The sequence below is a fragment of the Theobroma umbraticum genome, unplaced genomic scaffold (genome assembly GCF_002168275.2).
Source record: "Theobroma umbraticum cultivar Fairchild unplaced genomic scaffold, ASM216827v3 scaffold_50.0, whole genome shotgun sequence".
In the NCBI taxonomy this organism is placed as follows: Eukaryota; Viridiplantae; Streptophyta; class Magnoliopsida; order Malvales; family Malvaceae; genus Theobroma; species Theobroma umbraticum.
In genome coordinates this window covers 8,737,383-8,758,702 of record NW_018397261.1, presented here as the reverse complement: position 1 = coordinate 8,758,702, position 21,320 = coordinate 8,737,383, and the positions used below count along the sequence as shown (strand labels likewise).

Sequence of the window (21,320 nt, the reverse complement as noted above, 5' to 3'; positions counted from 1 at the left end):
GATTTCCAAATTTTGGACCTGATTTTTTTTTTGGTTAAAAAATATCTTTGAATTACATTTTATGCGTTTTTGTAATTAAGTTTTTATATTTTTATCTTCTTCAATTAAATTTTTTTATTTTATTTATATCTAATTGAGCTTTTATTTTTTTCATAATTATATTATGTAATAAACCTTATTTCGTAAAGAAAATGTAATGAATTTATTCTCATTTCTCAATGACAATTATCAATTATATAAGTGAAATTTATCGTGATGTGTTAACTAGATACAAAAAAAGAAAACTAATAATATAAAATTTATTGTAAACATTAGACTTCACATATATAATAAATGACTCAATTATATAAAATAAAAAAAATGAAAACTTAGTTGATATAAATAAAAAAAAATATTTAATTGAACACGATACAAATATAAAGATTTCACTACAAAAATGTAAACAAGATAGGTCATGAAAATTTTAGAAGAACCCTTTTATCTAATAATTCTTTAATACAAAACTATTACTCTTTCCGTTCATTTTTTTTCTTTATCCTTTGTTTTTATTTTCATGAAATTAAAATAAAAATTATAATTTGATTATTTTATATAAAATTTTAAAAAATTTATAACATATGTAGTCAATATTTTTTAATATGAAAAAGAAAAAAAATAAATTTATAATATAAAAAAGTAAAAAGATTTTGTGTCTTAAAAAGGAAAAAAAAATACTGTGGGATTAAAACAAACGATTACCAACATATCATAACAAGCATTCGCAGTGAAACACCAGAATCACAAAAGCAAATTGACAGACAAGAAATCTACAGGGTTCTTAACAGGGGGCAAAATCACTTGAAAGAACTTGGCATCCAAAAGTGGCTCTCCCTCAGAAAGGCTTGTAATCCTTTCTTAAGCTTCGAAGTTAGTACCAATCTGTAATTCTTCTACCTGGCTCAGAAACAGCAATCCTGTTGGTAAAGCTTGTGGCGAGGAGTGAAATTAAAAAGAAACCATCACTCAGAGTCAACATCAACCCCTCTTTGCTTCAGAAAGTACTTGGCCTCTGCGATATCCTATAAAGCATACCACATATTATGGAACCACAGAAAAACAAATTACACCAATGAATTTGATCTCTCAGTAAGACAAATTTTGATTATCGTAACCACCAATTTATTAAACGTTTTCGGAAAGTGTTATGAACTGGGCAAATACAGTCTCGGGTTGCTTTTAGCAGATACAAAATAAAGTTCAAGTCCCAACCACATTAGACGATACATTACCATCCTGCTCAAAATATTATGAGGAGAACAAAAGGAGAGGAAAGGAAAAGCAGAAGAGATTCATCATTTATTACCGATGAATAAATAGAACACTTGTAATGATAATGACCTAAAATGACCCATCAGCTGATCGGTTGAAAAATTGGGAACTGAAATACCTGCTGCAGCAGCAATGCTTCTTGGGGGCACGTTGGGAATCCCATTAGACCAACACCAACCATTAATAAACCATAGCATCCCAGTGACACAATAAAGTAAATCGGTAGCTGGAAAAAGTTACAGCAATAGTGCAAAGTAAGTGGTAAGGCATTAGAGCAAGTGGATACAAATAAAACAAGAGCATCAAGGCATAAAAGGAAACTCACCAACCAAGTATGGCTTCGTGGTATTATGGATGCCTGCAAGAGGCCAATCCAAAGCCCAGAGATGGCCACCAGTAGAGAGAAAATCTTCAAAACATGCTTCATCGGATTGGCAATGATAATTAGCTCACAAGTCCTGATTTTATTTCAAACCACTTAAAACTTTAAACAGATAAAGACAGATGGTATTTAGGTAAAAAGCAAAACGCTTCATACAATCAAGTGATGTATAAAAGACTCAAGTCTCAACAAATATAAATCATTTTGATAAAGATCTATTATGCAGCCAAAAACGAAATTAATGAGCAATTCATAAAAATCTTTCATTTCGAACCAAATACCAACATTTCAAAAATAATAAATTGAACATAATGCATGAAATTCGGATGCATCCGAGGGCTAATAGTTCTTTTATTCATTTTGGTGACAAACAAGCCCATTTTCAAAGTGATTGATAAAGTACTACTGAAACATATAGCTTGAAATTATTAACTCAATCTAATCCCTTCTTCTGCTATCTGACTTTTAACATACAGGTATTTCCTCGGTTCATATCTGTTCAAGCTGCTAACAAGGAAGCTTAGGAACAAGATAGGAGGGATGGTTAACAGTAAAGTCAAATTGCATAATTTCCCACTGTAATTGTTCTTTATTGGATCTGTTTTTGTTCCAAGAACATCTAGCCTGTTAAAAAGGACCAGCATTTGTGCAAAGCTTAAAGTCGCAAGCAAAGCAACCAAAACAGAACAACTACTTAAGCCCCTTAGATTAGTTCCTTAGTTGATCAGAACCCTTTTACTCTCCATGAAACCAAAGGACTACATCAAGCTTTTGATGTGTGAATGCAAAAGGAAATTATTTCCACAAGTTTATATCACTTGAGAATCTTAAATCAATTCCCTTGTTGTGCTTAATCACAGAAAACCAGTTTTCTCATAGATACCAATAACACCTAGAAGAAAATCAAAACAAGAGGTCCAATCTGAAGTGTTGAATTAAAAGAATTATAGAACTCTAATTTTCCTTCTCTTTTCACATATTTTCCATGGAAATTGGTCAAAAAGCTCTAAAAATTAAAATTCAACAAAAAAATTGGTGAATCAGAGTCTGGGTTTACCTTCGAAAGCAACGATTTCTTGAAAGCGATCAAGGAAACTCCACAGAGAGAGGATCCGGACCAACTGTGAAGCTCGTAAGAGTTAGGAAGACGGCTGTGATCGAGCAGTTGTGGAGAGAGAAAGAAAGAAAACTGAAAGAGTCGTGAAAAACTGAGGAAGGCAGGAAGGTGGCGGGGTGGCTGGTGGCGCCGCTGTGACTTCCGCTGAGATAAAATGGTCAACGAAATGGTAAAAGGAAATACTACAAAAACAAAACATGGGCCGAGACTCAGATTAGCCCAAAGGACTCAAAACTCGAGTTCAGATGTTATGGCAGCCCAACCCGTCGAGCGAAATGGCAAGCTTTGCAAAAAGCAGAGCCTTCTCCATTTTCAGCCATCACTATCAAATTCCTGTCTTTAAGCCATCACTATCAAATTCCTGTAGCTAATAATGCAAAGTTGTGGCTGTTCTGGAATTTGGATAGAAAGTTGAAAACTGATCATTTGGGAAGTTTAGTGCCAACTGCATGCAGAAAATTTCGCTAGGAAAAGAATTACAAGCTGAGGGGCAGATCAAGGAAAAGAAGAAGAAGAAGCAATATGGCAGCCAACAGCACCACCATTCCTCTTCTCGTTCCCTATAAAATGGGAAACTTTAACCTTTCTCACAGGTTTGTTTCGTGTGTAATAACAAAATATTGGTCAGTCAAATGATCCTCTGTATGTGATTCTTAGTCTTTCTCTCAATTTTCTTCCATTGATGCTTTAGTATGCAAATCTTATAGAACAACATATGCATTAAGCTCACAGAACTTGTTGGGTTAAAAAAGAATGATCATGCTGCTAATTTCTAGTAGTGTGTAAAAGCAATGATATTTGTGGATACAAAATTTGTGGTCCTGTATCTGCTTTTAAAGCTTTTGGAAAATGGTAGTGATTGACAAAGACCACCATTGCAGAGATATTTTGAAGGTTTTCTTTTTGGCCTTTCATTTTCACGTGAGTGCCATGCCCCATGCATGCTTTACTAATATTATCACTCTTACCATCTCTTCCTCCACTCTTGGAAATATTTTTCCTAGCAACTCATTTGATTCGAATTGAGTGCAGGTCGAACAGGTCTTGTTCATGTGTAATTCGAATTGAATTCAAATAGAGCAGGTCTTAACTCACCCTTGCTTGAATATGAAATATATTAAAATAAAAATTTTTTTCTTAATTTTGGTAAAAGATAAAAGCAGAGGAAGAAAACATTATTTTACATGTAATTAATAAAATATTATATATTTTTTTAACCATTTGAATTAATATTTTTGCAGGGTGGTTTTAGCACCATTGACAAGGAATAGATCTTACAACAATGTTCCCCAACCACATGCCCTCTTGTATTACTCCCAACGCGCAACCAAGGGTGGATTTCTCATTGCTGAAGCAACTGGGGTTTCCAACACTGCACAAGGGTAATTTATTTCTTTTCCTTCATTTTTTTTTTTTTTGAAAAAAAGTGGGTGTCGACGGTACTTTAACACACTTAAATTATGGTGTTGCATTGGATTTGAAGTTACCCAGACACGCCTGGAATTTGGACAAACGAGCAAGTGGAAGCATGGAAACCAATTGTGGAAGCTGTTCATGAGAAAGGAGGCATCTTCTTTTGTCAAATTTGGCATGTAGGTCGAGCCTCTAGCTATGGTAATGTGCATTAGCATCTTCGTTTTGCCCTTGCAAAAACTCACAAAACAACCCCAAAGTTCAATTATTGGAAGGCATTGTACTCTCTGATTTAGAGTTTCCATGAGAAAATGATGATTAATCAAGTACAATTTTGAAATGCAGCTTTCCAGCCTGATGGTCAAGCTCCAATCTCATGTACCGATAAGGGGGTGACACCAGGCCTTGATGGGATGGATTGGTCACCTCCTCGTCGGCTCAGAACCGATGAAGTCCCCGGCATTGTCAATGACTTCAGGCTGGCTGCGCGAAACGCCATTGAAGCCGGTGAGAATTACCCAATTTAGGCAATTACATAATCATGAGATCTAACTCGAATTGTATTTAATAAAAATGGTTTTGCATCAAACAGGATTTGATGGGGTTGAGATACATGGTGCAAATGGTTACTTGCTTGATCAGTTCATGAAAGACCAAGTAAATGACAGAACAGATGAATACGGAGGAAGCTTAGAAAACAGGTGCCGTTGTCCCCTGGAAATAGTCGAAGCTGTGGTGAATGAAGTAGGAGCAGACAGGGTTGGAATGAGACTATCTCCCTTTGCCAGTTACATGGAGGCTGCTGACTCAAACCCTGAAGCACTGGGCCTTTACATGGCCAATGCAGTTAACGAGTTCGGCATCCTTTATCTCCACGTCATCGAGCCACGGATGATCAAAATAAATGACAAGTATGAAACTCCTCACAGCCTCCTACCAATGAGGAAAGCCTTCAAGGGGACTTTCATTGCTGCTGGAGGGTACAATAGAGAAGATGGTAACAAGGCTGTTGCTGATAATTACTCGGATTTGGTTGCCTTCGGACGATTGTTCTTGGCTAATCCGGATTTGCCAAGGCGATTCGAGCTGAATACTCCTCTTAATAAGTACAATCGCAACACTTTCTACATCCCAGATCCGGTCATTGGCTACACTGATTACCCATTCCTTGAAGATTCTTTTTAACCCAAAAATCATCAACCAAAGGTTACAATGTCTACCCTAATATCATGCTATTATATTTAAGTTTTCAAAATAGTTTGGATTCAACTGATTTGGGATGTCTTTGGATCTCTAGTATAAGTTTATTAATTGAAATTTTTTCAAAGATGGATAATTTATCCAATAATAGCATTGTTATTTTTTTAATAGTAATGATTATTTTATTCATAATCAAAAGCAACATAAGTGTCGATTTAAGTCTGTTGTCCTGAACAGGTCAACTGCAATCTCCTATGGGCTTTACAGTTACATTCAACCTCAATATCAATCGTTGTTATTGGTAGTATGAAGTTTGACTGGAGTGAACAAAATGTTTACTTGTACTCCAACCTTCCATGAAAAACAGAATCCATACAACAAGGTGTAAATCCAAGCACATTCCATCTTGAAAAATGATCAATATGGAGTTATATATATTAGTTAGAATTTAAAAATGGAAAGAAACAAAGAATCCAATGTACCACTTTTGTTTATTTATACTTCAAAACCTTTTCTAATTGCCATCTTTCGGATGTGCTCAATGGCGGCTAACGCTAGCCACCAAGCAGAACCAGGGGTAGTTCTGTAGCTTCAACCAGAGTTAGACGAGCCAATTGTATCTATCTCAAAATTCAGTGTACAGAAACATTTTATATCTTGGGGAAAAGGTTCAGTCTTAATGCTACAAATTTTATATTTGGGTCAATTCCCTTTTATTTTTATTAAATTCTAGCTGAGGTGTAACTCCCCTTCAAATTTTATATGTTTATACCAAACATTGGTTGATTCATACTACTAAAATCCTATTGATTAGCAGTCAGTGTCTCTTTTTCTTGTTCCTTTTTCAAGTTAATTTCCCAGGATCTTCTCAGTGTTATTTTATTGATTGTTGCTTAATCATGGTAACCTGTTGTTAGTCTAACAACAATTGTATAAAACCTCGAGTGAGGAAATGGGGCAGTGCATGCAGAAAGGAAGAAAGCCGAAGCCCCTGAAGGAAAACAGAAGGAAAAGAAGAAGAAAAGATGGAAGCCAACACCACCATTCCTCTGCTCAGTCCATATAGATTGGGAAGATTCAACCTCTCTCATAGGTTTGTATTTCCAGCAAATATATTTCGTTTCACTCTTACGTACAGTGCTAGTTATTGCTGTTCTAGTCTAAGACAAACTTCCCCAGAAAAATACATTCCTCTGCTTGTTAATCTGATTAATATGCAAAATGGTTCCTGCAATTTTTGCTAAAGTTTTGGTGATTGACAAAGACCCTTCCATGATTGGAGGAAGAGAATTTATTGGTTTTTTAAAGCAAATATTTTCGTAGAAATTAAAGATACTATGGCTTCAATCCAGCCTTAATTAAAATGTCTGCAATGATTATTCTCATTCTGATTTTAGCTCTGAAATAAAACAATTGCAGGGTAGTTTTGCCACCATTGACAAGATGTAGATCATACAACAATGTACCCCAACCACATGCGATCTTATACTGCTCTCAACGTGCAACCAATGGTGGATTGCTTATTGCTGAAGCAACTGGGGTTTCTGATCCTGCTCAAGGGTAATTCTTTTTCCCTCCACCTCTTATGTTCTTATCATGGAAGTGATGTATATGACAGAAAAGTGGAGATAGATTCAGTTCATTAACATTCAAAAGATTTTGGTCAGAATTAAAGCAGAATATTAAGAGGTTTCCCTTCATTTTTCTTCTTGTGATTTGTTTAGAAGTTAGAACACTGATTATAAGTTGCATTTTGACTTGAAGTTACTCAAATACACCTGGAATTTGGACAAAAGAGCGAGTGGAAGAATGGAAACCGATTGTGGAAGCTGTTCATGCCAAGGGAGGCATCTTCTTTTGCCAGATTTGGCATGTTGGCCGTTGTTCTACTTATGGTTAGCTTGAAGTTCTATGTACACCTATTTACACCTTGCATCTGATACTTATTCCTGAAGTGTGATTCAGGAATCAGGACCCATTGGTATCTGATATTCTGATTATATTCTTTTTTTAAAATACAAAAAAAAAAAGCAGCTTGGACAAGGCTAGGGGAAGGAAGAAGATGGAATCCTGAATCTTATCCTCGGGTGATTACATTTTAAAAGTAAAAGAAGTTCCCAAATCGGCTAATTGACAGCATATAATTTCTTAATGCAGGTTATCAGCCTAATGGTGAAGCTCCAATCTCTTGCACTGACAAAGGGGTGACACCAGGCCTTGATGGAGTAGATTGGTCTCCCCCTCATAGATTAACCGATGAATTGTCAATGATTTCAGGCTTGCTGCTCGCAATGCCATTGAAGCAGGTCAGAACCACCTCTTTAGTAGCTGATATATGTAAAACTTTAGGCCTTCTGTTGCTTAATGTTCTTCTCGTTGCACAGGATTTGATGGGGTTGAAATTCATGGTGCAAATGGTTACTTAATCGAGCAGTTCCTGAAAGATGGAATAAATGACAGAACCGATGAGTATGGTGGAAGCTTGGAAAACAGGTGTCGATTTGCACTCGAAGTAGTTGAAGCTGTGACAAATGAAATAGGAGCAGACAAGGTCGGGCTGAGAATATCACCTCACAGCGATTTCATGGAGGCTGTTGACTCAAACCCTGAAGCATTAGGTGTCCACATAGCAAATGCAATCAATAAGTTTAACATTCTTTATCTTCACGTGATTGGACCTCGGATGATTTTAGTAAATGGCAAGCTTGAAACTCCTCACAGCCATCTCCCCATGAGGAAAGCTTTCCAGGGGACTTTGATTGCCTCCGGAGGCTATGGCAGAGAAGATGGTAACAAAGCTGTGGCTGATAATTACACGGATTTGGTTTCCTTCGGGCGATTGTTCTTGGCTAACCCGGATCTGCCAAGGCGGCTCGAGCTGGATGCTCCTCTGAACAAGTACAATCGCAGCACTTTCTACATTTCTGATCCTGTCCTAGGCTACACTGATTACCCATTGCTTGAAACCTCTACTTGACTTGAAATTTGATTCTTACATGTACAAGGAAGAAAAATGTCTGTTTTCTGTTTCTGTAATTGTGATTTTCATGGAAATTTTGGGTATGGAAATTGAAGGGCTGAAGGAGCAAGTGATGAATGTCATTCTCCAAGTGAATCAATAAAAACTTGTTCAAGTTAAGCAGTTATGCTTTATTTTTTATTATTAAATAAATATTATAAACGAATTATAAACTATAACATGATTAATTAAATAAATTAAACTTGTTATATGTAGATTATGCAGGATAAATGAATTTAACTAGTTTAAAACATGACATTGTCATATCTTAAAAGGTATCAATATGTTAGAAACCTATATTTTAAACCCAAATTCGTTTAATATATTGTAATTTTATGACGTGGCACTTGTGGTTCGGACACCAACCCGACGATTGGGGCATACGAGTCTTAACCGCCGTAACATAGCGCCAGTTGTAGGCAATCTCAAGGACTATCATTCCTCAGTGCCAGTCTCTTCTTTCTTCCTGTCGGAGAATTTGCGTGGGCGCTGAGTAGGCTTCAAACTGTGACCGCCGCCAATCTTTGTTTTGCTTCAATCGTTTCAACATCCCATTCTTTCCTTATGAGTTTCTTTTGGCGCGCAGTTCTTGGTGAGTAGCCTTGTTGGAATTGCATAGAAATGCAGTTGAGAAGTTTAGTGCTGTGAAAGGGAAAAGGAAGTTGTAGAAGGAGAAAGAGATATTTCCCATGGCAGGCAAGGAAGCGATGATCCCTCTTCTTACTCCATACGAGATGGGAAAGTTCAACCTCTCTCATAGGTTTGTACTTATCTAACCATGAAGACCAGTTCATTTATGGTGACTTTGAAATTCTGGGTTATGGCAATTCACCATCTCTTAGTGTTTTGATGCTTAAATTGTGTGAAAAGAGGGGATGTTGGAGTGAAAATTTAGTGCCATTTTGGCCTTTAGCAAAGTTTATGTTGTTCTGTTGATCATTTGTTCACTATGAAGCTGCTTTGATTGCAGGATAGTTTTAGCACCATTGACAAGATGTAGATCATACAACAATGTACCCCAACCACATGCTGTCGTATACTACACTCAGCGTGCAACCAACGGCGGTTTCCTCATTTCTGAAGCCACTGGGGTTGCTAGTACTGCACAAGGGTAATTTCTTTCGCCTTCAATTCATTTTATATAATCACCCTTTTTGAACTAGTTTAAGTTTTGATTAGAACAAAACTGTACGGGAATTGTCAAAAGAATGCCACCAAATGCACATTATTAACAGAGAATGTAGTTATTCTGAGACAGTCGACAAGAATTATAAATTTTACTGGTCAGTCAGTGAGAATAACAGTATAGTTTCATCTGAACAAGTACAGGGCAGGGGAAATGTTAGTCCCCAAGTGCTTTTGCTTTCGTTATGGAAAATGCTAAAAGACAGTCTCATCTCAGAAGTACCATGATTGTTCAATCTTGTGTAGAGACCCTCTGTGGATGACAGATGCATGTGGATGTCGTGCATTTAGCACATGGATGCTCATGATTACTGACATGCATGTCGGCCAAGTAAATACTGTTGTTATTGTTGAATATAGAAGTGAAATGTAATTCAGTATTTAAAAGATTTGATCTTTATGTATCATGAGCGGTATTCAGGTAACTAACTTTTGCAAATAGCATTGCTTGAAGTTACCCAGACATACCTGGAATTTGGACAAAAGAGCAAGTAAAAGCATGGAAGCCTATTGTGGAAGCTGTTCATGAGAAGGGGGCCATCTTCTTTTGCCAAATTTGCCATGCAGGCCGCGCATCTAATTATGGTATGCTTGAAGTGAAATCTCATGATAGGTTAGCTGTTTCTTGATAAGATTTTGGCACAATTTGGACCTGTTTATATTTATGCCTTTCAAACGAAAAAGACAAGTCTAATATCTAATAACCTATATGTGATGCAGCATTGCAGCCTGATGGTGAGGCTCCGATCTCATGTACTGACAAGGGGTTGACACCCGGCCTTGATGGACAAGATTGGTCACCTCCTCGACGGCTAAGGACTAATGAGATCCCTAGCATTATTAATGATTTCAGGCTCGCTGCATGTAATGCCATTGAGGCAGGTGAGCATTTATCCTGTCTTAGTCAAGTAAATTAGGAATCAGCTTATGAACAATGGTCGATTTTTGTTTTTCATAACCATTAATGTATACAAATAATGAGATAAACAAGAATTTTACAATAGGACACTTAATCTGTTAGCATCAAGTTTCTGCATCTTATGTATATAACTGCATGATTTTGTTTTTTGCTTTCCAGTTCGACCGTACTTTTAAGATTACTAAGATAATACAGAGAGAAACTCTATCCCAGCAGAATATATGCTACCGCTGTAAAATATTAAAGATACTGCATGTTTTGGTTGTTAACCCGAGTATTCAAGCTTGGAAATACCATAGCCTCTGTTAAATTGATTTTATTAGTTATACACGAGGCTAAGAGAATTTAACATTCAACAAAGGCACAAGCTTTTGAAAATCTTAGGATTGTGGTTCAGTCACTAAGCACTAACATCCTTTTTTTTTTTCTTGCATAAATTTGCCTTTTGCTTTGCAGGATTTGATGGGGTTGAGATCCATGGTGCATATGGGTACTTAATCGAGCAGTTCATGAAAGATCAAGTAAATGATAGAACCGATCATTATGGTGGAAATTTAGAAAATCAGTGCCGCTTTGCTTTGGAAGTAGTTGAAGCTGTGGTTAACAAAATTGGACCAGGCAAAGTTGGAATGAGACTTTCACCTTACAGCAAAGGCATGGAAGCTGGTGACTCAAACCCTGAAGCACTAGGCCTTTACATGGCAAATGCACTTAACAAATTTGGTATTGTTTATCTTCACGTAATTCAGCAAAGAGGGAAGGCAATTAAAATAAATGACAAGTATGAAACCCCATATAGCCTTCTTCCAATGAGGAAAGCCTTCAAGGGAACTTTTATTGTTGCTGGGGGGTACAGCAGAGAAGATGGGAACATGGCTATTGCTGGTAATTATGCAGATTTAGTCGCATTTGGACGATTGTTCTTGGCTAATCCAGACTTGCCAAGGCGGTTTGAGCTAAATGCTCCTCTAAATAGATATGATGAGACCACCTTCTACCTTTCTGATCCAGTCATTGGCTACACTGATTATCCATTTCTAGAGCCTTAAGTCCTATATAACCATTTTTTGACATTAAAATACTTTCAAGGAATGAAATTGTAATTCCTATTTACGTTTTGGATATGCTTCTGCTGTTAAGAGTACAGATATGGTCCTTATGGAGATTGTAAGTGTCAACAAGTAATTCTAAAACTGGTAAGGTGAAAATGTTTTACTTTTATGAAATGGATTCTGCTGTCATGAAGTTCATCTGCAAATCCATGATTGATGTTCCAGTGATGCAACTCTGATCTTTTGTCGACTTGGTATACTTGCTGAAGGTGTCTCCCTCTGTGCATATAGCAGCCCCAGGACTTCGAATCTGCGATCCCCATCCATCGAAGACCTAGAATTACAGATGCATAAACCTAGACAAAGCAATGTGCGGAGAGTTTGGCCATGGCAGGGGAGCAAAACGTTGACAGGCAAAGCAAGTATGTATCTTTATGGTTAAGAGTTGGCACACTGATTTCGTATGTAAAATCTAGTTCTTGCATCTACCACTCCATACTTGTCTTGATATTAAAGTGCACTAAATGTAACTATCCCTACTGTACCCACATGCCAGCTACACCCATCATTTTCGTCAAGAACAATTTAAGAAAAACTCAAGTTTTTATTGAATTAAATGTTCAGATGTACATAATAAAAGGTTCGAAGGTATGTAATTCATTTACTTAATATTTATTTTTTGTATAATTATATGTTTTTTAACTCATAAAAGAACCAAATAAAACCTTTTTTTGAGAATTATATTTATTATTCATTCATAAAACAGTTGAATTTCCCATTATACCACTATCATGTAGACTAATATAGAGTAATGCTAAGGGCATTTCAGTCAACATCTCCCATCAAAACCATCATCGCCGCATGAATCAGCGGGTATAATATCACATCAAATTTCCCCCAGAGGCGTAGGCGTAAACGGAATTTTGGGTTTCTCCCATTTGATTTGAAAATCCAGTCAATTGGTTTTCCCAAGCTTTCTTTTTCTCATAGAGACCGCTCCTTGGGAAAGAAAAGGACTTCCCCTGATATTTTCATTTTCTATTTTTATCTTCACCAAGAAAAAATTAAAAAAAAAAAAACCAACGGGAACGAAAAGATGGCGAGGAGACCGGACGAGGAGTACGATTACTTGTTTAAGGTTGTTCTAATCGGCGATTCGGGTGTAGGAAAATCTAACTTGCTTTCCCGATTTACTCGCAACGAGTTTTGCTTAGAATCTAAATCTACCATCGGAGTCGAATTCGCCACCCGCACTCTCCAAGTAAATTTCCCCTTTTTTATTTTAATTTATTTGAACTTCTCTAATGAAGTTTAATTTTGGGTTTTTTTATTTTTAGATGTTAAGATTTAGATCAATTATGTTTAGTTCTAATCATGCAGTAGATCTGAGTTGTTCATTGTTTAATCTTTCCTTTTTGTTTGAATTTCTCTAATTTGCTTGAATTTTTTTTTTAAAAAAAATGTTTAGATCGTTTTTGGATTGAGCTAATCAGTAATGAAATTAACGGATTGATGGATTCTCATGGAATTATGATTGAATTGTGTTATATCAATGAGAAAACTGAATAAAAATGTAATCTTTCTTCTCAAGTCTTGTTTTTTGGGCTTTGTTTCTCGGTCAATCAATCAATTCTTTAGGGGAAATATGAAAACTTGGGATCCCATCAGTTTAGTTGCTTTGGGATATGTTATCAGCCCAAATTAAGGAAATGGTTTTTACTTTTGTGGGCTTTTGTTTACCAATCCAATGAGCCTAAATATTGTAACAGGGTCCTCCTGGCTATACTAATCCACATTTTGATTGGAAAAAGTATGCAAATTTTCTTTGTTACTGATTTTTTTGGATTGAAGGGTATCTTTTTAATGCTAAAATGTTGAATGTTAGAACAAGATATTAAGTTTTAATTTAGTGAATGAGTTAATCGAAACGATCCTTATACATGTATTAGAAGTTTTCACTTTCATATCTCATGAAAATTACTTTGGAAGAAGAAGATGATGTGTTCATTGTTTGTTCTAGAATTGCTGTTATGATCGAAAGAAGATTGGAGATGTCGGTTTTTATGTCGATAATGTTCCCTTCTTTATCTGAACCTTTCAAAAATTGAGATGCACTTGAGTTGCTTGCTTATCTTATTTGTCCGAGACCTAGGCTCAAGGACTGTCATATGTCTGTCTTTCTCTTTGCGTTTTCTCCTGAATGTTAGCCATAAGAAATACACTCGCTGGTCCAATGGTGTTATTAAATGTTCCTAACATACTTTATGTCAGGTCGAGGGAAGGACTGTGAAAGCTCAAATATGGGACACTGCTGGTCAGGAACGGTACAGAGCAATAACCAGTGCCTACTATAGGGGTGCCCTGGGAGCTCTTCTGGTCTATGATGTTACCAAGCCAACAACATTTGAAAATGTGAGCCGATGGCTGAAGGAGCTCAGGGACCATGCAGATTCTAATATTGTGATTATGATGATTGGGAACAAGACCGATCTGAAGCATCTCCGAGCAGTTGCCATGGAGGATGGTCAAAGCTATGCGGAGAAAGAAGGCCTTTCATTCATCGAGACATCTGCACTGGAAGCAACAAATGTTGAGAAGGCTTTCCAGACCATTCTCTCTGAAATATACCGCATAATTAGTAAGAAGTCGCTTTCTTCAGATGAGCCGGCACCTGCAAGTATCAAAGAAGGGAAGACCATCGTTGTTGGAGCACAAGAGGCCAACATGAAAAAGGCTTGCTGCTCATCATCTTGAACATGATCTCTATTCATTACAATTTTCATGCTTCTTTTTGTATTAAATTTGTGTCTCCTCCTTTTTCCTCTCGAAGGCAAGGGTTTTACTGTCGACTCTTTTGATTACTATCATATTTTATTTTGTATCATTACAAATATTTGAAAATATTTTAACTATTCATGTTCTTTGATTGCTGCACTTGCAAGTTAGTGATGATTTTGTCATGGGGTGCAATTGCATTCGGTTACCTTTTATACCCAGTTTTTGTCATGCTTTTTAAGCACCACCAGTATGTATTGTTCGCTTTTGGTTTGTCTCACAAAAATAATTATTACACAACGGATATAAGATTCACGATTTCCCTTTGAAATTCTGACACTGCAACACAAATTTATCCCAAAGCTTCCACCTTCCAGCTTCCAGGGAGTGATGGTGACTGCCCCAATCTACTGCCATCTATGTATTTGGCTTTGAAACCCTTGTGTTTCTTGACAATGATTCTCCCAGGTGGACAATAACCTTCATGGAAATTGCTAGCTGAATTGGGATCTACATCTAGAAGGAATAGGACAATAAATTGACCACTGCTAAACATTATCAACCTCACGAGTGGCTGAGAAATCTGGCTACAAGAACCTTTTATCGGCTGGACAGGGCCATCAGGGAGTGAAGCAGCTGGTCCCAGAGTATTAGGGAGTTAGTAAGAGGCCATTGTTTGTAAATGGTTCCACCTTCATTGGTGTAAAACTGGAAGACATTTTGGCACTAATTCCAGTAAGGTGGACCAGTTTTCCCTTTGTTTTCTGGATTTTCCAGTTCAGCTTTTTAAGCGAATACATGGTAAGTAAATCTAATCTATCAGGAAAATACAAAGATACACATGAACAAGCACCACAACTTCGACTTAGCACTTACACAGAGAAGGGTTCAAGCAGGCAGCATTTCAGTTTCTGAAAGATTCATATGATATGCATCATGTTTTACTTGTCTAAAACAGAGTTAAATCATAACATGGATTACTAGCCACAGCAGTTGCTCTTCTGTTCGATTGGCTGTCCCTTCATTTCGACAGTTCCCGCTGACTTGTTGGCAGTTGGCTGGTTACCCATTCTGCAAAGAATTTGATACAAAATCATATAGGTAAACTTTATAATTAAGAATATGGAAATATTAAATAACGATTGGACAACAATGGGAAATGATTTTCAGTTGATCTGGACTCATGAACTCCAGAAAAAGCATGCAACACGACAGACCAACATATCAAAAGCAAGAGCATCATATTAAATGATCTGAAGTACGTTGAGAACATATTGGTAGGTGACAATGGTAACATCTTACCAATAAACAGTAAATCAATTACTAGCAAAGAGGTAAATAGATCATTTTGGAAATGGGAAGAAAGAAGAGTGAAACTCATTTTACTTTTTCTTGATCTCGCCAGCCATTGTTAAGAAAGCCTGCTCCACATTGATTGAATCTTTAGCACTTGTCTCCAGGAAGGGAATCCCAAGTTCATCAGCAAATGCCTGCAGTTCATTGATGAACAGAATCGCAACTTAATCAAATTATGATGCCTGCAGTAAATTATCTCATCAGGAGCAGCAAAAATTCAATAATTCAGCCAATTTGTCATCTTAATCATCAACAATTCACAAGAAGTTTCAAATGGGAAACCAAAAATACCCTCGGAATCTTAAAGAGAGATTAAAACCTCTGAGGAACCCCCTTGGCAAATAAGACAATGAACTGATAATAAGAGCAAAAACTCTAAAAATAAGATAACAAACCTTTGCTGTTTGTGTGTCAACAACCTTGTTCTCTACTAAATCACATTTGTTCCCAACTAGAAGCTTGCATACACTGTCATTAGCGTATCTATCAATCTCATTCAACCACTGCTTGACATTGTTGAAGCTCTCCATCTCAGTGACATCATAAACAATCTGTTGCAATCCCAATATACAAGGAGGATGTTGAAACGCTTGCAGGATCAAAAGATGAAATAAGTGATATCCTTAACAATCATTTCAGAAGAGCAAACTGCATCATTTTCTACCTATCTGCTGTTTGACATGCTAAGATTTGAAAATGTTTTGATTAATTGGTTGGCAAAAAATTTTTACGAGAAACCTTACTGAAAAAAATTCAATAAGGGGAAGACAGATGTGAACATGATAATGATACTCACCCGCATTCTTGACTGGAAACAAACACTATTACAGACTCAAAAACACAAGTTCCAGAACAAAACACTCAAAACAGCATTTCGAAAGCCAATAATACTAATAATCATTATTGCAGCCCCCATTCTCTTTCACCACTCAAGAATTACATAATAACAAAGGTACTTTTGGGCTCACATCGCAATTTGCATAATGAAACAAACAACCCCAGAATATTGACCATAAGTTTATTATATTTGCAAGAAAGACAAAGGAAAATCAATTAACAGATAACTTGATGATCTGAAAGTGCTGAGCAAAAAGAATAAAATAACTTGATGATCAAATTTGTTTGAAAAACACTCCCACATCCCAACCCCAAGGTCTAGTTGGGATAAATTTTATGATCCTCAAATCAGTTGGGTTCAGTTTCTTACTATTATCCCATGTGCTCCTCGGTAATAGCTGCTTGTAATAGTCCGAAAACGCTCCTGTCCAGCAGTATCCCACTAAACAAAGAAACAAGAATAAAATGTCATATATTAACTGAAAGCCAACTAAAAAAGGGGGAAAAATACTTTAGAGGGGAGTGATGCACAGCTCTTCTTCAGTAATGTTTCCAACACCAGACAGCTGTGGTCAAATGTGAGAAAATAATCAAATTGGATTAAGAAAACAAACTTGTATTATAAACACCTTCCTATGGGTCATACACTTGACAATTCCTCCATCAGTGTTACAAAAAACTCTAGTGATTTAGATACGTAAGCCATAGCTTACCAGCAAACTAATAAAGAGGAGCATCTCTGCTCAATCATTTATAAAAAAACCCATCTTATCAGTAAAGAAAAACATTAGCTGTGGCCCTTTTAGACAGTAGCCATAAAGCTAAAAGATAGAGCATAATTCAACATCATAATCTAAATAGTAGCTTATTTTTCTTCCCAAACAACAACTTGACTTAAGAATCTCGCAAGTCCATACAGCTTTCCTGGATGGCACATGAAATCAAGAGAGTTAAAAGTCCCAAAAAGTTTCAAAAAGATTAAAAAAAAAAAAAAGCTTGAAGATAACAACATTCAAACAAGGTTTGAGCAGAATTAAACTTCGAAAGAATGAAATTACAGGCTTAAATGAACATTGAGTGCAACTGCATTGTAAATAAACTTTTAAAAAAAAAAACCTTTCTGTGAAGAAACATAGTATACTCACAATTTGCAGCTTGATTGTCTTGCCATCCAGCTCCACAGTTCTAATTTTCTAAATATAAAAACAATTAAATAAATTTCAAATTTTGAGTCCATGAAACAAATTCCATAATACATATACAGAAATATTAAAATGTAAAAAAAAAAATTGTACGGAGAGAAAGGTACTAACGAAATCAACACCGATGGTACTGATGTAGCTATCCACGTAAGAATCATCCTGGAAAATTTTTTTAAAAAAACACTTAAAATTCTTAACCTTAATTACGCTAAGATTAACCTCAAAATCAAGCTCATTAATCACTCTACTTCTTAATTTACAGTTTAAACTAAAAAGACAAACCGACAATCCAAAAACAAGTAGCAAATAACAACTTAAAAAGAAAATTTAAATAAAGAAAAGTCCCACGAGAGATTACTTACAGCGAACCTCAGAAGCAAACAGGATTTTCCGACGGAGGAGTCGCCGATGAGCAGAAGCTTGAACAGATAATCGCTACACCAAAAAATAAAAGAATAATTATTCTTTTGAAAGAAATGTGAGCAGAAACCAAATGGAAGGGGAAAGGGAAGCCGGGCTCACTATTCGTTGCTCATGATTGCGAAATTGAAAAACAGGAAAATCTTTTGCGACGAATTGTGGTCTGTTTGTCAGAGGAAGGGAAAGTTTCTCTTTTTATTGCAACCGAAACCGCAGGTCTTTTCCTATTATTTATTTATATTAAAATTTTCATTTTCTGAATTAATTAGGTGAAATGTCGGAAATAACCTTAATGTGTGGAATGGGTACATAGGGGGTTGTCATAGTTTTTAATTTCTTTCGTTTTCGTCCTTTGGGTAAAATTACTAATAACGAAGGAATCATGAAAGAAATAGTAAAATAGGATAAGGACTCGATTCTATTGAATTTAATAATCAATAAATTCTGTATTTTTGAAGTTTTAACAAGGGGGTTAAGTACCCCAATTTGCAAATCCCTTGCTTCTATTCCCACATTGTAATTAAATATTTACTCTTTGCTCTTTTAAACTGGTTTTATTTTCATCTCTAGTAATATATTTTAATTTATAAATTTTAGATATTGAAACAAAATTTAGTACAGAAAGATATGTCAATATAGGTCTTTATCGAAAAATTCAAACCAAATTATTTATAAAAATCAAATTATACCAAATATAGAGACAAATTTTGAATTGATGTTTTATTATACTTTCTGCAGTTGCATATCAAATGAATGAAAACGTTACAGGGTCTGGCATCATGGATGCATAACAATTTGCAATGGAGAATTTGTCCATGCCATATATCTTCACCTATTTTGCCTTTTGGAAATAGATGCACACAGAAAAGGATAATTTTCCCATGAAACAGCATCAAAAAAAGGGAATTGATGAAGGGGAAGAAGGCCAGGAACAAAATTGTGAAATCGATCACTCTGGGCAAAAGGGCCTGTCCGGGCCATCTCTATGGCTTGGGATTCTGAAGTGCCTTAGCCTTCCCTCTTGTTTTTTCATGTACCCTTGACAGAGAAATGCCATGGAGAATTTGTCTTCAACCACCCTGTTCACATCGTGCACGAACACATCAGTGTCTCCCTCCTCTCTATTCCTTGCCATCATGCCAGCAGTGTAGATTGCGGTCATCCTCCCTGGAGCCTCCTCGTAGTACCCGGTTGGTGCATCGACCATGATCAAGTCCCATTTCGCCTCATAAACTTCACTTGGCAAACCTTTCAATGCAAGTTGGCACATTGAGTATTTAGGGTCTCCAACGGCTGTGCACTCAGGTCCTTTGCCCACATCCATGAGATTCTCAGCTTGGTTCACCTTGCTGTCATACGTGACATGGTAGGATTCCAGCATGGGAAACCGGCGTCGGATTTGCTCTATCCAGGCTTCATCTTCTTCAAGGAAAACTGTTCGTCCACCATGGTTGAGTGAACTCCACATAAGGCTGTCGTGGCCTAGGCCGAATACCAGGAAGTTGCAGGGTGATTTTTTCTCTAGAACTCTGGCTGTCACCGAGATTTCTTTCAGTGTTTGCTGTGGGGTGATCGCTGAAGTTGAGTAGTGGATGAGAGCTTGGGCTAGAGAACGTGGTATCTTGTCACAAGATGGCGAGCAGTTTGCTGCAGTTCTGCTCTCTTTAATGGCATTAGAGGTTTTAGCTGGTGAAAAGGTTTGTAAGATGGGAGATGGTGAATTTTCCTGGGCAGACGATAAACTCGATCTCAACACAAAAAGAAGGAGAAAAGCAAAGAAAACCCCTAGCAGGAGGACCTTAAGGCTGAGAACTTGACCGGATTTAGGCCTCATGTTGGTCTGAATTGTTTGAAAGATCAGCGGGAGAAACACAAAAAACTGACTGTACCTTTTCCCCTTTCTGATATTGTTGAGCTTTAAAATATCTTTGAAAGATATGGAGCTTTGGAGTAGTAGCCTATTAGGTGATGTATGGTTATCTTTTGGTGTTGCAACAGACAGCTGTTTCATTATGCTTGGACATGAAGCGAAGGAACATCAGACACTTGATGAAGACAAGAGAGCTACAAGGATTCGGGATGAAGCAACACTACGGTTGGCACATCTACAAGTTTGGTGGAATTCATTAGAAATCAGGGTTTGATTTCTGTTTAGGCAAGTTAATGGGATTTCCTGGATATTGACATGGCTCCTTCTTCCAAAATTTCCCAATTTGTTTCTTTGCCCCAACATTATTTTAAGGTGGAACAGATATGGATTATTAGAGAAGCCTTAGTTTTCAGGATTGCTGGTTGACTGATCTTTGCTAACAGTAATGGACTAATAGTTGTGATTGAAAAGGACGTGGAAGTTTGTTTTTCTATTTCAGTTGTTTTGTACTCTAGCCTTTGGTTAATGACGCACCATTATTGTTCATTTCTAGTATTTCTCTGATTAAGAAAGCTTAGATGACAAAACAGTACCAGCCATCAAATAGTGCATTGGTGAATGCTTACTTCCCCTGCTCAATTTACAACGATCGACGGCCTCGTTACTGATGATCACCTTGCTTACCTCTCTTTTGAAAGTGTTTGACGTGAATCAAATTTAAATTGAATTCACTTTTATATCACTTTATTACAAGACTATTACTCTCTCTCTCTCAATAGATTAATTTCATAAAATGTATGACACTTACTATTATAAACTTTTCAAGATACCTTACCTACCTCCCTACCTGCCTGATATGTCTATTTCTTCTAAAATTTTTTATATGACACATAACATCATGCAATGTTTACAGGAAGCAAAGAGGAATTGTGTTATAGGGAGCTCACGATAGCCCTTGCATCCTAAGTACTGGTCGTGTAAAGATAATATGATAAAACGTCATCAGAAACAATTGGCTGACAAGAAATAGCAGGAAGAAATGAGACAAGACAAAATGGAGATACAACAGATGTATTCTGTAAGGACCAGTCTTTGTGGCTATTGTCTTAATACAATGTTAGCCTGTGAGTGAAGTTCACTAAATTCGAACAGATCATTTGACCTTTACAAAGAATGCAGTATACTTAATTGGAAGAAACTTACTTTAGCTGTACAAAGCATAGTTCCAAAAGTTGAACAAAGATAGATAACTCTCCTTAAAGTAA

At 36.6% G+C, this 21,320-nt stretch overlaps 7 protein-coding genes across 7 annotated transcripts; 4 read left to right on the top strand and 3 right to left on the bottom strand.

Annotated features, from left to right (window-relative positions):
• Positions 1-651: 651 nt before the first annotated feature.
• On the bottom strand, positions 652-2,888 carry DPMS3 (dolichol-phosphate mannosyltransferase-like protein). Its single transcript, XM_021430106.2, has 4 exons — positions 2,748-2,888; positions 1,634-1,766; positions 1,427-1,534; positions 652-1,058 (listed from the first exon to the last, which is right to left on the bottom strand). Exons 2-4 carry the CDS (start codon positions 1,733-1,735, stop codon positions 999-1,001), a joined length of 270 nt encoding a protein of 89 aa, XP_021285781.1. The 5' UTR covers positions 1,736-1,766; positions 2,748-2,888; the 3' UTR covers positions 652-998.
• LOC110417650 (putative 12-oxophytodienoate reductase 11) lies at positions 2,889-5,588 on the top strand. Its single transcript, XM_021430104.2, has 5 exons — positions 2,889-3,400; positions 4,049-4,189; positions 4,291-4,421; positions 4,566-4,727; positions 4,813-5,588. The coding sequence occupies exons 1-5, from the start codon at positions 3,330-3,332 to the stop codon at positions 5,403-5,405; spliced, it is 1,098 nt and encodes a 365-aa protein (XP_021285779.1). The 5' UTR covers positions 2,889-3,329; the 3' UTR covers positions 5,406-5,588.
• A 137-nt stretch (positions 5,589-5,725) lies between these two features.
• Positions 5,726-8,553, top strand: LOC110417651 (putative 12-oxophytodienoate reductase 11). The gene is given in 6 exon segments (XM_021430105.2): positions 5,726-6,513; positions 6,840-6,980; positions 7,185-7,315; positions 7,578-7,679; positions 7,682-7,726; positions 7,805-8,553. Coding segments are annotated over 6 exon segments (1,080 nt in total). The 5' UTR covers positions 5,726-6,445; the 3' UTR covers positions 8,398-8,553.
• Positions 8,554-8,814: 261 nt separating this feature from the next.
• Positions 8,815-12,462, top strand: LOC110418382 (putative 12-oxophytodienoate reductase 11). Its single transcript, XM_089783902.1, has 5 exons — positions 8,815-9,199; positions 9,410-9,550; positions 10,079-10,209; positions 10,345-10,506; positions 11,000-12,462. The coding sequence occupies exons 1-5, from the start codon at positions 9,129-9,131 to the stop codon at positions 11,590-11,592; spliced, it is 1,098 nt and encodes a 365-aa protein (XP_089640028.1). The 5' UTR covers positions 8,815-9,128; the 3' UTR covers positions 11,593-12,462.
• A 41-nt stretch (positions 12,463-12,503) lies between these two features.
• RAB11C (RAB GTPase 11C) lies at positions 12,504-14,529 on the top strand. The gene is made up of 2 exons (XM_021431096.2): positions 12,504-12,856; positions 13,867-14,529. Exons 1-2 carry the CDS (start codon positions 12,692-12,694, stop codon positions 14,347-14,349), a joined length of 648 nt encoding a protein of 215 aa, XP_021286771.1. The 5' UTR covers positions 12,504-12,691; the 3' UTR covers positions 14,350-14,529.
• A 677-nt stretch (positions 14,530-15,206) lies between these two features.
• On the bottom strand, positions 15,207-18,401 carry ATFP8 (Ras-related small GTP-binding family protein). The gene is made up of 8 exons (XM_021431097.2): positions 18,288-18,401; positions 18,128-18,200; positions 17,877-17,924; positions 17,709-17,756; positions 16,934-17,005; positions 16,122-16,277; positions 15,757-15,860; positions 15,207-15,441 (listed from the first exon to the last, which is right to left on the bottom strand). Exons 1-8 carry the CDS (start codon positions 18,299-18,301, stop codon positions 15,351-15,353), a joined length of 606 nt encoding a protein of 201 aa, XP_021286772.1. The 5' UTR covers positions 18,302-18,401; the 3' UTR covers positions 15,207-15,350.
• Positions 18,402-18,880: 479 nt separating this feature from the next.
• On the bottom strand, positions 18,881-20,122 carry GXM3 (glucuronoxylan 4-O-methyltransferase-like protein (DUF579)). The gene has a single exon (XM_021431090.2). It carries the CDS (start codon positions 20,017-20,019, stop codon positions 19,135-19,137), a length of 885 nt encoding a protein of 294 aa, XP_021286765.2. The 5' UTR covers positions 20,020-20,122; the 3' UTR covers positions 18,881-19,134.
• Positions 20,123-21,320: the final 1,198 nt, after the last annotated feature.

What these genes read in the sequence shown, in the direction of transcription:
- DPMS3 (XM_021430106.2), bottom strand. Translation starts at nt 1,735, where the DNA reads ATGAAGCATGTTTTGAAGATTTTCTCTCTACTGGTGGCCATCTCTGGG. An exon ending in CACGAAGCCATACTTGGTTG is followed by an intron (nt 1,535 to 1,633) that starts GTGAGTTTCCTT and finishes AACTTTTTCCAG; the next exon opens with CTACCGATTTACTTTATTGT. An exon ending in AAGCATTGCTGCTGCAGCAG is followed by an intron (nt 1,059 to 1,426) that starts GTATTTCAGTTC and finishes TATGCTTTATAG; the next exon opens with GATATCGCAGAGGCCAAGTA.
- LOC110417650 (XM_021430104.2), top strand. Translation starts at nt 3,330, where the DNA reads ATGGCAGCCAACAGCACCACCATTCCTCTTCTCGTTCCCTATAAAATG. An exon ending in GTTTCCAACACTGCACAAGG is followed by an intron (nt 4,190 to 4,290) that starts GTAATTTATTTC and finishes TTGGATTTGAAG; the next exon opens with TTACCCAGACACGCCTGGAA. An exon ending in GCGAAACGCCATTGAAGCCG is followed by an intron (nt 4,728 to 4,812) that starts GTGAGAATTACC and finishes TGCATCAAACAG; the next exon opens with GATTTGATGGGGTTGAGATA.
- LOC110418382 (XM_089783902.1), top strand. Translation starts at nt 9,129, where the DNA reads ATGGCAGGCAAGGAAGCGATGATCCCTCTTCTTACTCCATACGAGATG. An exon ending in GTTGCTAGTACTGCACAAGG is followed by an intron (nt 9,551 to 10,078) that starts GTAATTTCTTTC and finishes CATTGCTTGAAG; the next exon opens with TTACCCAGACATACCTGGAA. An exon ending in ATGTAATGCCATTGAGGCAG is followed by an intron (nt 10,507 to 10,999) that starts GTGAGCATTTAT and finishes TTTGCTTTGCAG; the next exon opens with GATTTGATGGGGTTGAGATC.
- RAB11C (XM_021431096.2), top strand. Translation starts at nt 12,692, where the DNA reads ATGGCGAGGAGACCGGACGAGGAGTACGATTACTTGTTTAAGGTTGTT. An exon ending in TCGCCACCCGCACTCTCCAA is followed by an intron (nt 12,857 to 13,866) that starts GTAAATTTCCCC and finishes ACTTTATGTCAG; the next exon opens with GTCGAGGGAAGGACTGTGAA.
- ATFP8 (XM_021431097.2), bottom strand. An exon ending in AGACAATCAAGCTGCAAATT is followed by an intron (nt 17,006 to 17,708) that starts GTGAGTATACTA and finishes TTCTTTGTTTAG; the next exon opens with TGGGATACTGCTGGACAGGA. An exon ending in TTGACACACAAACAGCAAAG is followed by an intron (nt 15,861 to 16,121) that starts GTTTGTTATCTT and finishes AATGAACTGCAG; the next exon opens with GCATTTGCTGATGAACTTGG.
- GXM3 (XM_021431090.2), bottom strand. Translation starts at nt 20,019, where the DNA reads ATGAGGCCTAAATCCGGTCAAGTTCTCAGCCTTAAGGTCCTCCTGCTA.